The sequence below is a fragment of the Acomys russatus genome, chromosome 28 (genome assembly GCF_903995435.1).
Source record: "Acomys russatus chromosome 28, mAcoRus1.1, whole genome shotgun sequence".
NCBI lineage: Eukaryota > Metazoa > Chordata > Mammalia > Rodentia > Muridae > Acomys > Acomys russatus.
In genome coordinates this window covers 35,866,402-35,879,036 of record NC_067164.1, presented here as the reverse complement: position 1 = coordinate 35,879,036, position 12,635 = coordinate 35,866,402, and the positions used below count along the sequence as shown (strand labels likewise).

General features: G+C 51.7%; 2 protein-coding genes across 2 annotated transcripts in view; both read right to left on the bottom strand.

The window, feature by feature from the left end:
- Nucleotides 1-2,494: 2,494 nt before the first annotated feature.
- On the bottom strand, nucleotides 2,495-9,368 carry Stac3 (SH3 and cysteine rich domain 3). Its single transcript, XM_051170699.1, has 13 exons — nucleotides 9,073-9,368; nucleotides 8,514-8,615; nucleotides 8,235-8,387; nucleotides 7,750-8,014; nucleotides 7,419-7,516; nucleotides 7,165-7,237; nucleotides 6,183-6,280; nucleotides 3,769-3,835; nucleotides 3,522-3,574; nucleotides 3,250-3,335; nucleotides 3,027-3,078; nucleotides 2,806-2,943; nucleotides 2,495-2,697 (listed from the first exon to the last, which is right to left on the bottom strand). The coding sequence occupies exons 3-13, from the start codon at nucleotides 8,298-8,300 to the stop codon at nucleotides 2,599-2,601; spliced, it is 1,095 nt and encodes a 364-aa protein (XP_051026656.1). The 5' UTR covers nucleotides 8,301-8,387; nucleotides 8,514-8,615; nucleotides 9,073-9,368; the 3' UTR covers nucleotides 2,495-2,598.
- Nucleotides 9,369-10,653: 1,285 nt separating this feature from the next.
- The window catches only part of R3hdm2 (R3H domain containing 2), a 120,801-nt gene continuing 118,819 nt past the window's right edge, over nucleotides 10,654-12,635 (bottom strand). The window contains exon 26 of the mRNA XM_051170694.1: nucleotides 10,654-12,155. Coding sequence (XP_051026651.1) covers nucleotides 11,815-12,155 — 341 coding nt within the window. The 3' untranslated portion in view covers nucleotides 10,654-11,814. The remainder of the gene's footprint in view (nucleotides 12,156-12,635) is intronic.

The following is a 12,635-nucleotide window of genomic DNA, read 5'->3' as shown; positions in this document are numbered from 1 at the left end:
TGGACGCAGAGGCCCGTGGCCCCTGCCTGATTGGCTCATAAGCTTTCTTCTCAGGCCTTCAGGTATAGACCTCAGGCTGTTCTTGCTGCAACAATTCCAGCAGACCCTGACAGCCCCACTTGAGAGGAGGGTGATGGCTGGTGGGACACAAGCAACAGCCCTAGGAGACCCCCCCCAGGAACCCCAATGAGGTGAGGTGAAGATTGAAGACAGTGTCAGTCTGTACCTCACCTCCTCACTTGCCCAATCAGCAAAGGTGATTTGTTTTTTTGTTTTTTGTTTTTGTTGTTTGTAATAACAATTAGAACCTGGAGAAGGTGGGTGTACATTGTGTCCAGGACCCTATAATGCCCTGGTCCTTCCTCTGATCTATTTTCAATTCAGTCTGCTCCTTGGCCCAGACTTATGACCTTTGCAGTGTGTGGCAGTGTCATCCATCACCAGGCAGCTGGCTTGTGGGAGTGGGAGGCACTGGGGGGCCAAACAGTGTTCCTGTCATATCTCCTGGTCTCCTGGGACTGGCCAGGGCCCAACCCAGCCGGCAGGAGACTGAGGGGAGGGTGTGATCACTGGGTTCAATCAAGACACTGTTCTCCACCCCTAGGACCCCAGCACCGCTCCTTCCAGTTAGGCGCAGCCTGTCTCCCGGCTCCTCCCACCCCCCTTCTCCCGGGCCCTTTGCTTAATTTCCTATTAACTGCTGATAAATCCAATTAAACCGCCGCTCTAATTAGGGACAGCTGCCGGCTCAGTAAGGCGAGGGAGAAAGGGGGGGGCGCCCTGCGAGTATAGGGAGAGAACAGCCGTTTCTCCCTGCTCCTCGACACCCCTACACCAACACTGCCGCCCAATGAGCCAGTAAATTGGTTTTGCTTCAGTATTTTTGGGGGGCTCTTGACAGTCCCGGGGGTGGGGCGGCTCGGGGTTTGAGTCCCTCAGACCGCTTGATAGATACAGGCAATCAGCGTCCTCCCTCCCCATACTTCCGGTAGGCGAATTCCGTGCAGGGACGGGGCAATACTTTGACTTGTGTGTCTTGGGCGTGTGTGCGTTTGCCTGTGATCTGCTCTCGTTCCAGCTTAGTCACGGTAAAAAAGGGGGACTGTCCGAGTGTTTCTCTAAGGCCCGGGCCCTCACACAGCCAGGCTTCAAGAAGTGACAGTCAAGGGCAAAGGAACAAGAAGCTGAACCGGCTTTGCAGCGAGTTTTGTTGTGTGCTTCCCTACCCCCAGCACACCTCATCTCTCTCTACGGAAGGGGAGGGGGGTGCCCGTCCCGGGGCCCTCCTCTCCCCAGCCCAGCTGAGCCTCTGCCCTCCCCTCTCCTCCAGCAGCAGATGGTGCCCGGGCTCCCGCTGCCAACCTTGCTAGGCGGTGCCAACCTCAGTCCTGGCAGACAACCCATGGACTAGAAGAGGAGCTTCTGGCTGGCCAGGCCGGCCCTCCCCCACTCGCAATCAAACCCAAGACCCTCCACCTGCCCCACTCCAGCGACCACCCCAAGCTGCTTCTCAATGGTCGGCTCCTAGGTCCCCAAACTCCTCGTCTCCTTCTGCTCCCTTCCGCACACCTTCCCGCTCCTCGCCACCTGCCGTTCTGACCAGGGCCGGGACATTTGCATATTTGCATATGCAAATAATAACATTTGCATACGGCGCGCCGCAGGGGGGGTGTCTCCGCTAGCACCGGTTAGCCGTCTGCCAAGCGTCCTCTCTCCGTACCTGTCGGGAAACGGCTGGGGCAGGGGCCGCGCGGGAGGGGTTAGGCCCCCCGGCCTCACTAGCTTCGTTCCCGGAGGACTAGAGGAAGTGTTGCCATGGAGACGGCACGCACCCCACCCCCTCCCAGACCTAGGGTCTCTAGCTCGGTGTCTCCGGTTCTCTCCCCTTAGCCGCCCCTCCAGCCCCTCCTCATCCCTCTCTCTCCAACTGAGATCTTGCATCGCCCCCTGGCGGCCAAGCAAGGCTCCGTGCCAGGTTTGGAAATGCTAACCAGCCAAGATGTAGCGGAGGTACCTGCCCCTGCCGTGCTATTCTCCCGACCACAGAGGCAATGACTCCAGACTGGCTCTTTCTTCACTTCCAGCTTTAAAAGCCCGGCCTCGCGAGCGCACGTCTGTCCAGCCTTGGGTTTCCATAAGCTGACAAGATGAGGTGAAGCAGCCCAGGAACACCCTCCCTCGCTCCCTCCTTCAGTCCACAGGCCTTCTCTCCATCCGCAGTTAAAAAAAAAAAAAAAAAAAACTTTTCTAACTTTTGTCAAAACTTTAATAAATTCCTAACATTTGACAGTCCAACCCCTTGGTGTCTCCTTATGGAGACGCTTTCTTCCCTCCTCCCCCTCCCTCTCCCCTCCCCTGCCCCAGAACTTGAAGGTTGGGTAGGCCTGAAGTGTGGGACATATCTTCCTCGATGCCAAGATACTCAGCCAGGCATCTGAAGCCCTAGGTAGGGGGGCGAGGCGGGGGCCAGACCCTCCCCCAGAAACATGTAGGCCTTTCCTGCTCTTCTCATCCAGTAGTCCCCTGGCCCCGGCCCCCTGCTACCCTCCCTGGGCCCCGCCCAGGGCAAGCGTGTCTCCCGCTAGCAGGCGCCCACACCTAGATCTCCTCCAGGAAGTCAGTGGGGAACAGCCCCACCTTGCGGCCCGTGTAGACCTTGACATAGCCGCCGGCTTCATCTCCTTTCTGCACCACGATCTAGGGGGTTAAAGGGTAGGGCCAAAGGTGAGAGAGAACAGAGGGAAGTTGGGAGCGGGGTGGGGGAGGTGCGATGAGGCCTGGGATTAGGTTAAGGTACCTAACTACCTGGTCCTTCTTGAGAGTGATCTGCCCAATCTCGCGGTTCCCCACAAAGGACCTGGTTACACGGTGCACACGCTCTCCAGCCCGGACCCGAATGATGAAGTTTGGAGGGAAGAATCCGACCTTCTCTCCGATCTTCCCCTAGGGAAGGCAGTAGGCAGGATGATCGCAGGTTCTGGACTGACTGACCCACATCCCACCTTAGCTCTAGCTATTAGGCTTACCCGCCACCACTCCTCATTGGAGTCATCGATGACTGTGATCTTCTCCCCTGGCCTGGGATAGGAAGGCGAGCTCTCTGTGATTTACACTCACACTCCAGTTCCTGGCTGTGCAGCAGGCACAGCATCGATAAAGACCGCCAGGGCACCTGGCTCCATTCCCAGAGAGCTCATCTCTTACTCCTCAGTGCTCCCCACACTCCCGCCTCCCTAGAAGGCTCCTCACGGGAAATCCAGATCATCCTTCTCCAGGGCTTTGAACCGATAGAGAGCCACAAAGTAATGAGACTGCTGGAAGCCAGGCTGCTTGTGCTGGGGGTGAGAGAAGGTGACAGGTTACTAGACTTCTTCACCTCTTCCAGGAGAGGCATTTATTGGTTTGTGTGTCTGTCTCAGTGTGGGGTGTGTGTGTTTTGGGGGGGGGGTGATAGGCACAGCTGGGACTGATGTCAAACCTTTACAGCCAGGAGGACCACGGTTCTACCAGGAGAAACTTACTTTGTCATCAGATGTTTTCTTCTCAGCCTTCTTGTCCCCTTCTGCATTGTTTCCTTGGATGGGAAATATGGACAAATTGCTTCTGCCTCTAGGAGGGCATCCATCACGCCCTCCCACCCCTGGTCTAAGACCGGTTTCACCCTGGGCCCCGCCCCCTTTCCTTCTCCACCTGCTATACAGCAACTAAACCCTTGACCACACCCACCCCAGGCCACCTCTGTGGATGGAGATGGTGACACTCACTCACCGTCCTGTGACTTGCCCTCCTCGGGCCTGGCTGACTCTGGCTCCTCCTCCATCATGGCTGCTAGAGGCTAGAGGGCGACAGCAGAGTTAGAGAGATCTGTCTTGGGCTCCTGTTTTCCCTGCCTCTCCAGGCAGGCCAGAGTAGTAGAACAATAGTATCTAAGCATTGGAAGAAAATTTGGAGAAAATATCTAGTCCAACTACTTCCCCGATGCAGGAATTTCTTCTGAACTATGCTGACAGGCGGGTCACCCATATTGTGCCTGAATGCAACTGTTGACAGGGAGTTCACTACCCTACAACACAATCCCATGTGGTTTTTTTCAATTCCTTTTATTAAGCCTGTGTTAAATTTGTTTGTTGGGGTTTTTGTTTGTTTTTTGAGCCAGGGTTTCTCTGTGTAGCCTTGGCTGTCTTGGCCTCTCTTTGTAGACCAGGCTGGCCTTGGAACTCACAGAGATCTGCCTGCCTCTGCCTCCTGAGTGCTGGGATTAAAGGCGTGCACCACCATGTCTGTTAAGCCTGTGCTGTCTTTAGTTATTTGTCTCCACTTACCTTCCTGGAGCTTTAAACGTGGAGCAAACACAGTCCCTTCACATATCCAAGGGCACAGGCATATCCTTCCTGGCTTCTCTTGCCCAGTAATTTTTGGTCCCTTCAAATGGCCCCTATGGTCCATATTTCAGGCCCTTCATTATACCATCTGCTTTAAAATAATCCAGTGTGCAAGAAAAGGTGGTGGTTGGGGATGGGGGTGGGGCACACAACACAGCTTTCTCCTTTTTCTCTTATTTATTTTATTTTTAAAAAGATTTTATTTATTATGTATACAGTGTTTGAAAGCCAGAAGAGGGCATTAGATCACGTCATAGATGGTTGTGCCCACCATGTGGTTGCTGGAGATTGAACTCAGGACCTTTGGAAGAGCAGACAGTGCTCTTAACCTCTGAGCCATCTCTCCAGCCCTATTTTATTTTTTTAGACAGAGTTTCATGCAGGCCAGTTGTCCTCAAACTCCTTATGTGGCCAGAATGACCTTGAATTCCTGATTATCTTGCCTTTAGCTCCCAAATGCTGGGACTATAGGCACTGCACCACCTAATCTGTCTAGCAACACATTTTCACATTTCCCCTTTGAGAACAGAGCCTAAGAATATGGGTGTCTTTCCTGAAACAGCCCTGTAAGTCATAGTTGAACTGGCTGAAATTTGTTATCTGTACCCAAGCTTTTTATCAACTACTTAGAGATCAGACCTCTAATTTTGTTTTGGGGCAGTCCTCCCCCACCTCAAGAAAAGCAAATTTTCTCCTATGAAATCTCAAGTTATTAAAAGCTTGGTAAGGTGGTACATGCCTACAATCCCAGTACTGGAAGGCTGAGGTAGGAAGGTCATGAATTCAAGGCCAACCTAGGTTATAAAGCAAGTTATGTTAGGCTGTGCCATATGGCAAGACCCTCAGCGCAGAGTGGAACAGATGTGTGCTAGAGACGTGGCTAAGCTGGTAGAATGCTTGCCTAGCATGCGTGATGCCTTGGTTTTGATCCCTACCATCTATGAATCAGGTGTGCAGGCGTGTATCTGTAGTCCTAGCACTAGGGAAATGAAGGCAGGAGGATCAGATGTTCAAGACCATCTTCAGCTACAAGGAGACCTGGTGCTGGTTTGCTACCTGAGACCCTCAATAAGGGGGCGGGGCTTGCTGGAGTGTGGTAAGAGCATTTGCTGCTCTCTGAGATTTTATCTTTACCCTATATGTATGAGTGCTTTGCCTGCATGTGTCTGAACACCATGTGCATGCCCGGTGCCCACAGAGACCTCAAACTGGGATTGATTTAACTAACACCATCTATACTAGTTTATGCTTATGCAGGCAAACATGTTTCTGGTGTTATCAACCTTGTCTGTCTACTGTAAAAGCATTGGGGCTGCCCTGGAGCCCCAAGGAGGCTTTGTGCCTCAGTCTTATCTCCACGAGGAACAGATCACACAGATGATCTCTGTGGGCTCCTGCTGCGGCTACAATTCTTTCCTCTCCCCCAAATGCAAAAAGCACAGGTCTTGCCTGTGACCCAGCAATGCCGGGGCTTGGCCAAAGCCTTCTGTGGCACTTAGTCTCTCAGTTTTAGAAGGGGTTGGGGAAGTACGCTCTGTGGCAGGAGCAAGTTTGCTTTTCAGTGCTGGGTATTAGACTGGAGTACCTTTCATACACACACCAGGCAAGCTTGCCAACACTGAGCTACACGCTTAGTCCTAACCAGGTATAGTCATGTAAAAAAATGTAATATTTCACACAGGAATTTTTCTGTTTGCTTATGCGACAACATTTGGTGGCCGAGGAACTATAGCTGCTGTCTTTTCCCCAGGAGGAGTTGACCTGAGCCATGAGGCTTCTGTGGGGACATAGAGCGCTCACATTTTTCTTATCTGCCTGTCCCTTCTTCCGTTCCTTGTTTGCCATGATCACCCCGAGGCGAAGGGTTTCAAACACGGGGTCGTTGCGATTGGCAGCAGCTAGTGGGATGGGAGGAGAAAGAAGACATTACAGTGCAGGGCTTGGAGGGGAGACCTCTCACTCACAGGGATTTGCTGGGGACTGGAGTGCAGGAAATAGGGAAGAGCCAGCTGTGTCACCTAGGTCACCAACCTATGACGGAATGCCTTGTGATGGGACTCCTTCCAGGTAGCATACTAGATGGTGTTGGAAAGACAGCATTGCTAAGTTTCCTGGGAGTTGGGACAGGCTTGGAATCACTGCTATCCTCCTGGCTTTTGTTCTGCTAAGCAGCATGTGTGCAAGCCAGGGCCCTACCCCCAGCACATTATTTTGTACCCATACTTGTCACAAAGTTCAGCTTCTCCGCCAAATAAACTTGAGTCAGTTTTGAGCCTATGTGTCCATCCAATGTCCACAGGAGAAGCGAGCTCTGAGCACAGGCCTGTCACTGTGTTCTTTCTTTTTGAGACAGTCTTGCTACATAGCCCTGGCTACGTATAGAAATCAACGAGATCTGCCTTGTGAGTGCTGGGATTAAAGACCTGTACTATCAGCGAATACACTTTTAAGGGATGCGAGATTAGGAACTTGTCCAGGAGGCTATCCTTAGCTCATGAGCTGGCCCTGAGTAAGGCATCACTCTGTAATAGGGTGAAAGCAGCCTAGAGTCGTAGGTCTCATTCTCATCCCTGCCTCTGGCTAGTCCTTGCTCACCAATGTCTCAGCTAGACATGGCTGACAGTGGGATGAATCACTGCACCCAGAAATGGCTGTAAAATACTAGACTGAGGGAGAACTATGGAAACAGGATGGATCTGCTTCAGAATTTACTTTCCAGTGGGGTGGTGTGAAACCATCTCTGGGGCCTGCCCACTCCCTCAGGTCCTGCATGGGCACTTACAGAGATCTTTGACACATGCATACTGTTGGTTGCTGTAGAGCGGGGAGCTATAGGCCCGGCGGAAACCAGGTGGCTGCAGGATGGGACAGAGAAAGCATTAGAAGGTGCAAGGTGGGGTCCAGTCCCCTCCCTAGTGAGTGCTCAGCCCTTCTCAGAGTAAGAGAAAGCAGGGGGATGTATGGGATGGGACATGTAGGGGCCAGCAAGGAGTAGTTGATGGCCTGTGCCTTCCTCCCCAGAGCCTTGTTACTCACAATCTTGCCAAAGCACCTCTGCATCTCCACGTAGGACTGACAATGTTCATGGATGTTGGTCTTGCAGTTCTTACACCGGAGCCCAAATTTGTTATTGACTTGGAGGGGGAGAACATTTGTGTAAGGTTCTGGGTCCCCTTTTCCTTTGTACCAGTGTGGCTACTTCCGCTCTCGTCGGCCTGCCCTCTTCTGGGACTCTATCCTGTCAGCCTTACTATTTTCATAGGGTGAATCTCAACAGTTTGTCTATCTATTCAGACACAGCTCTTCCAAGTCCTGCCCCACCCATGGGCCTTCCGTCTTACTGCCTCCGCTCCCCTTCAAGACTCACGCACGATCATCCGGGCACAGACATCACAGAACTTGGGCTTCTTGAAGAAATGATCTTTGAATTTGTGGGGCTTGTCATTGACAAGCTTAGGAGGTTCTGGGGGTGGTTCCTCTTCCTCCTCCTCTTCCTCCTCCTCCTCATAGATATAGTAGATGGGTCCACCCCCAGCCCCCACTGCCTCGCCATTGGCCTGTGGCTCTGGGGGAGGCTCCGTCTCCGCCGTCTCTGGAGAGCCCTTCTTGAACAGCTGCTTCAGTCGCTGTAGCTGAGGGAGGGGCGAAGGAAACCCAATGTTAAATGACAGTCACGTCCTCATTTCTCCGTCATGGGATTAGTGGGTCGGGGCTGCAGGTGTTGGCTAGCCCAACAGCAAATGAGTCACACACAAGGGGCATCAGTCCAAGCAGTTTTCTTCAGATGATATGATGGCTTCACAGCCCTCCACCTCCCCACCCCCCACCTAGTGGCCAAAGGTCCAGACTCACCCCACCTTGTGGAGTCTCTTCTGGAAAGGGGGGTTGAGGCGACTCCACCACCTCCTTTTCTGTCATCTTACAAGAGGACGGACCCCACTATGAGGTCTAATCTGACTGCTGTTCTTCTATTCCTGTATTCTTGCTGCACACAGTAGGGTGGCCCTTGGGGGAGGGGTTAGGGGAAACTTGGTTCAACAGCCTTTGGTAGAACTTGATCAAATTCTATGGAGGTCCCCCCAAAAAATGTCCAACAGAGGAAAGACTTCCCCACCGGTTCCTTAAACTGACACTTATCTCTCCACGTCGAGGGGACAGCTCCAGGGTCTTCAAGTCCAGTATGGTAATCAAGGCTGTTGGCTTCTTGTTTCTCAACCTTCCTAACGCCGAAACCTTTTAATACAGTTCCTCATGTTGTGGTGACCCCCAACCACAAAATTGTCTCTTTGCTACTTTATATGACACGCAGGATATTTGATGTGACACCAGAGGGGGTCGTGACCCAAGGGTTGAGAAACACTGTCCTACAGAGAGTCCTGAGTGGTAGATATGATGCACACCTTCTCACGGCTTCTGGAAGTGTAACCTGGCTCACAAGGGTAATCCTTGTCTACCAGCATGAAGGTGTGTCCTGAGGTCTGCCCTCCTCTCTCCTAAGCCTTGGGGGCCTTGTACCTAGTTCTGTCCTGCCCTGCCTTAAGCCTCAGCTATTTTAGGTTTTCAAAGTAATATGAGACTTTCCTTTCCTTACCACTCCACTCCTTGGACCACACGCCACCCAACCCCCTCCTCCAATCTTGGCTCATCCCGAAGTAGAACCCAAACTACTTTAAAAACCCAAACTACTCACAGATAAGGAGAGAGACGAAGAAGCCGAACAGACTCAGGATTGGGGAGATGAAGGGATGGAGAGATGCCTTACTTCTCAGACTCCCTAAGTCAGTTCAGGGTAGGAGGAGGGAGTTCCCTAAGACCTTGATGGTGGTCCTGGGGAAGGCTAGTCCTCCTCCTTCAGGGCTAAGCCCCCAGTACCTTCTGGACTCACACCAGCCACCCAGACAGTATCACTAGGCCTCGCAGCCTCTCGCTGTGGTGGCAGCGTTGAAGTGACAGGGCTGGAGAACAGTGGACAGCTGAGAGCACAGCTGACAGGCAGAAATTGGAACCAAGAGGTCTGGGGCAGGGCTGGACCCTGACTCCTCCCATCCCCCCACTCCCAGCTGCTAGTCTCTGGGTGTGTTTACACTGTGCTGGTCAGTGCTGCTAATCAGGAAGGGGTATTCTCTACTCTAGCCCACTCCAAGTCCCAGGGACTGAGCCCAGGGCTGTGCCATGCTAAGTGTGTGCTACACCACCAAGCCAGACCCCTAGCAGGAAAGGAGCTTCTGTACACCACACACACTCACGTGAGGGGACTTTGTGGGGAGAGGCGGGTTGGTACCAGAGGCCTAAGGAGCAGAGAGGAGCTCAGTTAACCCTGGACAGCTTGGAGCTGCCTGTGTGTCTGTGAGTGCAGGGGTGTGGGGTCACAGGACAACTCTTGGAGTCAGTTCTTTCCTGCCACGGTGGACTGGGGTGGACTCAGGCTGTCAGGGTTATATACACAAGCACCACTGCAGCTAACTGACCTCACAGCCCACAGCTGCCTTCTAGAGTCAGGGTTATTTTTAATAATACATTATTTATCTTTGTGTGTGTGTGTGTGTGTTCTATTTTTCATTGAGACAGGATATCTCTGTGTAGCCTTTGCTGTCCTGGACTCACTTTGTATACCAGGCTGGCCTCGAACTCACAGAGATCCACCTGTCTCTGCCTCCAGAGTGCTGGGATTAAAGGTGTGCACCACCACACCCAGCTAACTATGTGTGTATATTTATTGGTGCATGCCCTCTAACACGTGGGTGGTGATCAAAGGGCAATTTGCCAGCCAGTTCTCTCCTTCCACTGTGTGTCTTAGAATCAAACTCAGGTTTCCTGGCATGGCAGCAAGCACTGCGCCATCTTGATGGCCATCCAGAGAGCTCTTATCATCTGTTCCCTTCCCCTTGAGAACTGCAAACTCTAGAATTTCTGATAGCTAAGTCTTAGTCTCAACACATTTTAATTGCAATTCCACCCCTCAGCTCTGACAGCCCAGCACAGAAAGGCAAGGGTGGCCACATTCCTGGAGCTGCCAAGACTGTAACTGAGTATGGATCCTGTTTGTTTTTGAGAAGGTATGTTATGTTGTCCTAGAACTTGCTATGTTCAGGCTAGTCTTAAACTTAGAGATCTGCCTGTCTGCTCCCTGAGTGCTGTGATTAATAGGCTGTGGTACTGAAAGAGCCTGGAAATGCCTCCAGACAGCTCTACCTTGCAAGTGGTGACTTTTGCTTCTCAGTTCTATCAACAGCGTGGGACAGGTGAGCATGCTTTGTTGATACAGCACCTTGGCACTGCAAGTTCCATTGGTTTTATTGTAAGCAATAGCCACATGTGTTTCTGCTAAGAACTCAACCTTATGAAGGATTGAAGTTGCAAACTCTCCGCCCCTGAGGGTTTGTCAGAAGATTAGATGGACAGAAATGAGGCCAGCATCTTGACCTAGTTCTGGACTTAACTTGCCCAGCTCAGTAGCAAGGCTCTAATGAAATCAGAATTAATGGGCAAGAAGGAGCCTCTGATATGGACACAAAGGGCCAGAACTGAGAAACAACAGGCTTGACGGCTAAATAGCAGTTTGCAGAGTTTGAGAAGCACAGATCACAGTTCCAGAGACCACCATCTGTGAGAATTATGCACAGGGAAGAGGAGCGCCAAAAGGAAGGTTAGGAAAACATGTGCACAACTAGGGAAACTTCCTAACCTACAAAAAGCCCTTTCAGCACATGTGGAACTGGACCTGCTCAGACCTTCTGACCATTCCCACAGAAACCCTTAACAGAGAAACAGTAATTGATGTCCAGTGACAGGTTTTTGCTTTTTTTTTATATTTATAAACAAAACCAACCTCCCCCCAAGTAACTCCCCGAACAAACAAAAAACCAGATTAAATAAAATTTACAGTGAACCCAGCAAACATCTGTATGTGCAATTAAATACTGTGTCTGTTACTGTGGCACAAACCTCAAACAAACAATACACATGTGTTCTGGGGAGGGGAGGGTCCCAAGTTTTAACTCTGTGGGGTTTGGGGAGACAAGATGGGGGAAGTGAGAGAATGGGGAAATCAATTTATTTTTCTTAATTCTGTCCATATAAATATATTCATGAAGACCAAAAGAGGAAAGGGAGGTTGGATGGTGATGAAATGGGAGAAGAGGGGAGTGTGGGACCCTCTCAATTCTACTTGACCAAAAAATATGAAAGAAATTAATTTCATGGTGGGAGAAGAGATTAAAAAAAAAATCATAGAGGAGGATGGGAAGGAAAGGGAGACAGAGAGGGACCAGTCAAGGGGAAAGGGGGACCCATGGCAAAGGAGCCCATGCTGTATGAGAATCTCTTTGTTTCTCTCTTCAGCCTCTGTGGTAGGCTCTGGCCCAGTTCGCTCTGCCTTGGCTCCCTTAGGTCAGCTCCCACTCCTACTGTGCCAGTCCCTTCCCACCTCTGTTTACTGGGAGCTAGCTCGCTCCAGAATCCTCAGGTCGTAGTTCTTTTTAGCCACTCGAAGTTTGAAGCGACTCACAGAGTTGTTGAGGCGAAGGGAGGCATTCTGGGCAGCCAGTGGGCTGGGGAACACAGCCACTATAGTGTACAAGGCAGCGAGGTCCGAGTGGCGGCCATTCTCAGCAGTTCCACTGTTGTCCCCCCCACCTGCACCAGGCAGCCCCTGAGCATCCTTAAGCCACTGGATCTTGGCTCCAGACATGGCAAGCTGGGTGAAGAGTTTGTCTGCCTCTGTACGAGTGATTCCTTCTGGGAGATCTGTCACCTCCAGCACCCTTCCCAGCACTGAAAGGGGAGGAGACAACATGACCGTGAGAGGTGGAGCAAGACTGGGCAGTGGCCTGGCTGTATCAGTGACTAAGCCTATACCCCAAATCCCTCAAAAGCCCTACCCATCAAGATAAGGAGGGGGTAGGGGGAGCCTTCCTTTCTCCTAACTCAGGGATGTAAGAATGACATCTTTAGAGCACCTTCACAGGGTGGCACTGCTGTGACACGTAGGTTTATTAGTGATTTTAACTACTCAAGTGGCTGATCCAAAGGCAGACTTCCCTATCCTGCTCAGCAGCTCCACCCCTTCTTTCTTTGTTCAGGCAACAGCTGCCGATTGTGGAACCCCACGGAAGGCCTGAGAGAAGCTCCTTTCCCACACTCTCCACCAACCCCAACACAGGTCTAGGACACCAGGGGGGAGATGACCTAGATTAGTGTCAGAAGGGCTTCTAGGAGACGGAGTGCCCAAGAGGCTCAGCTACTCCCACACTG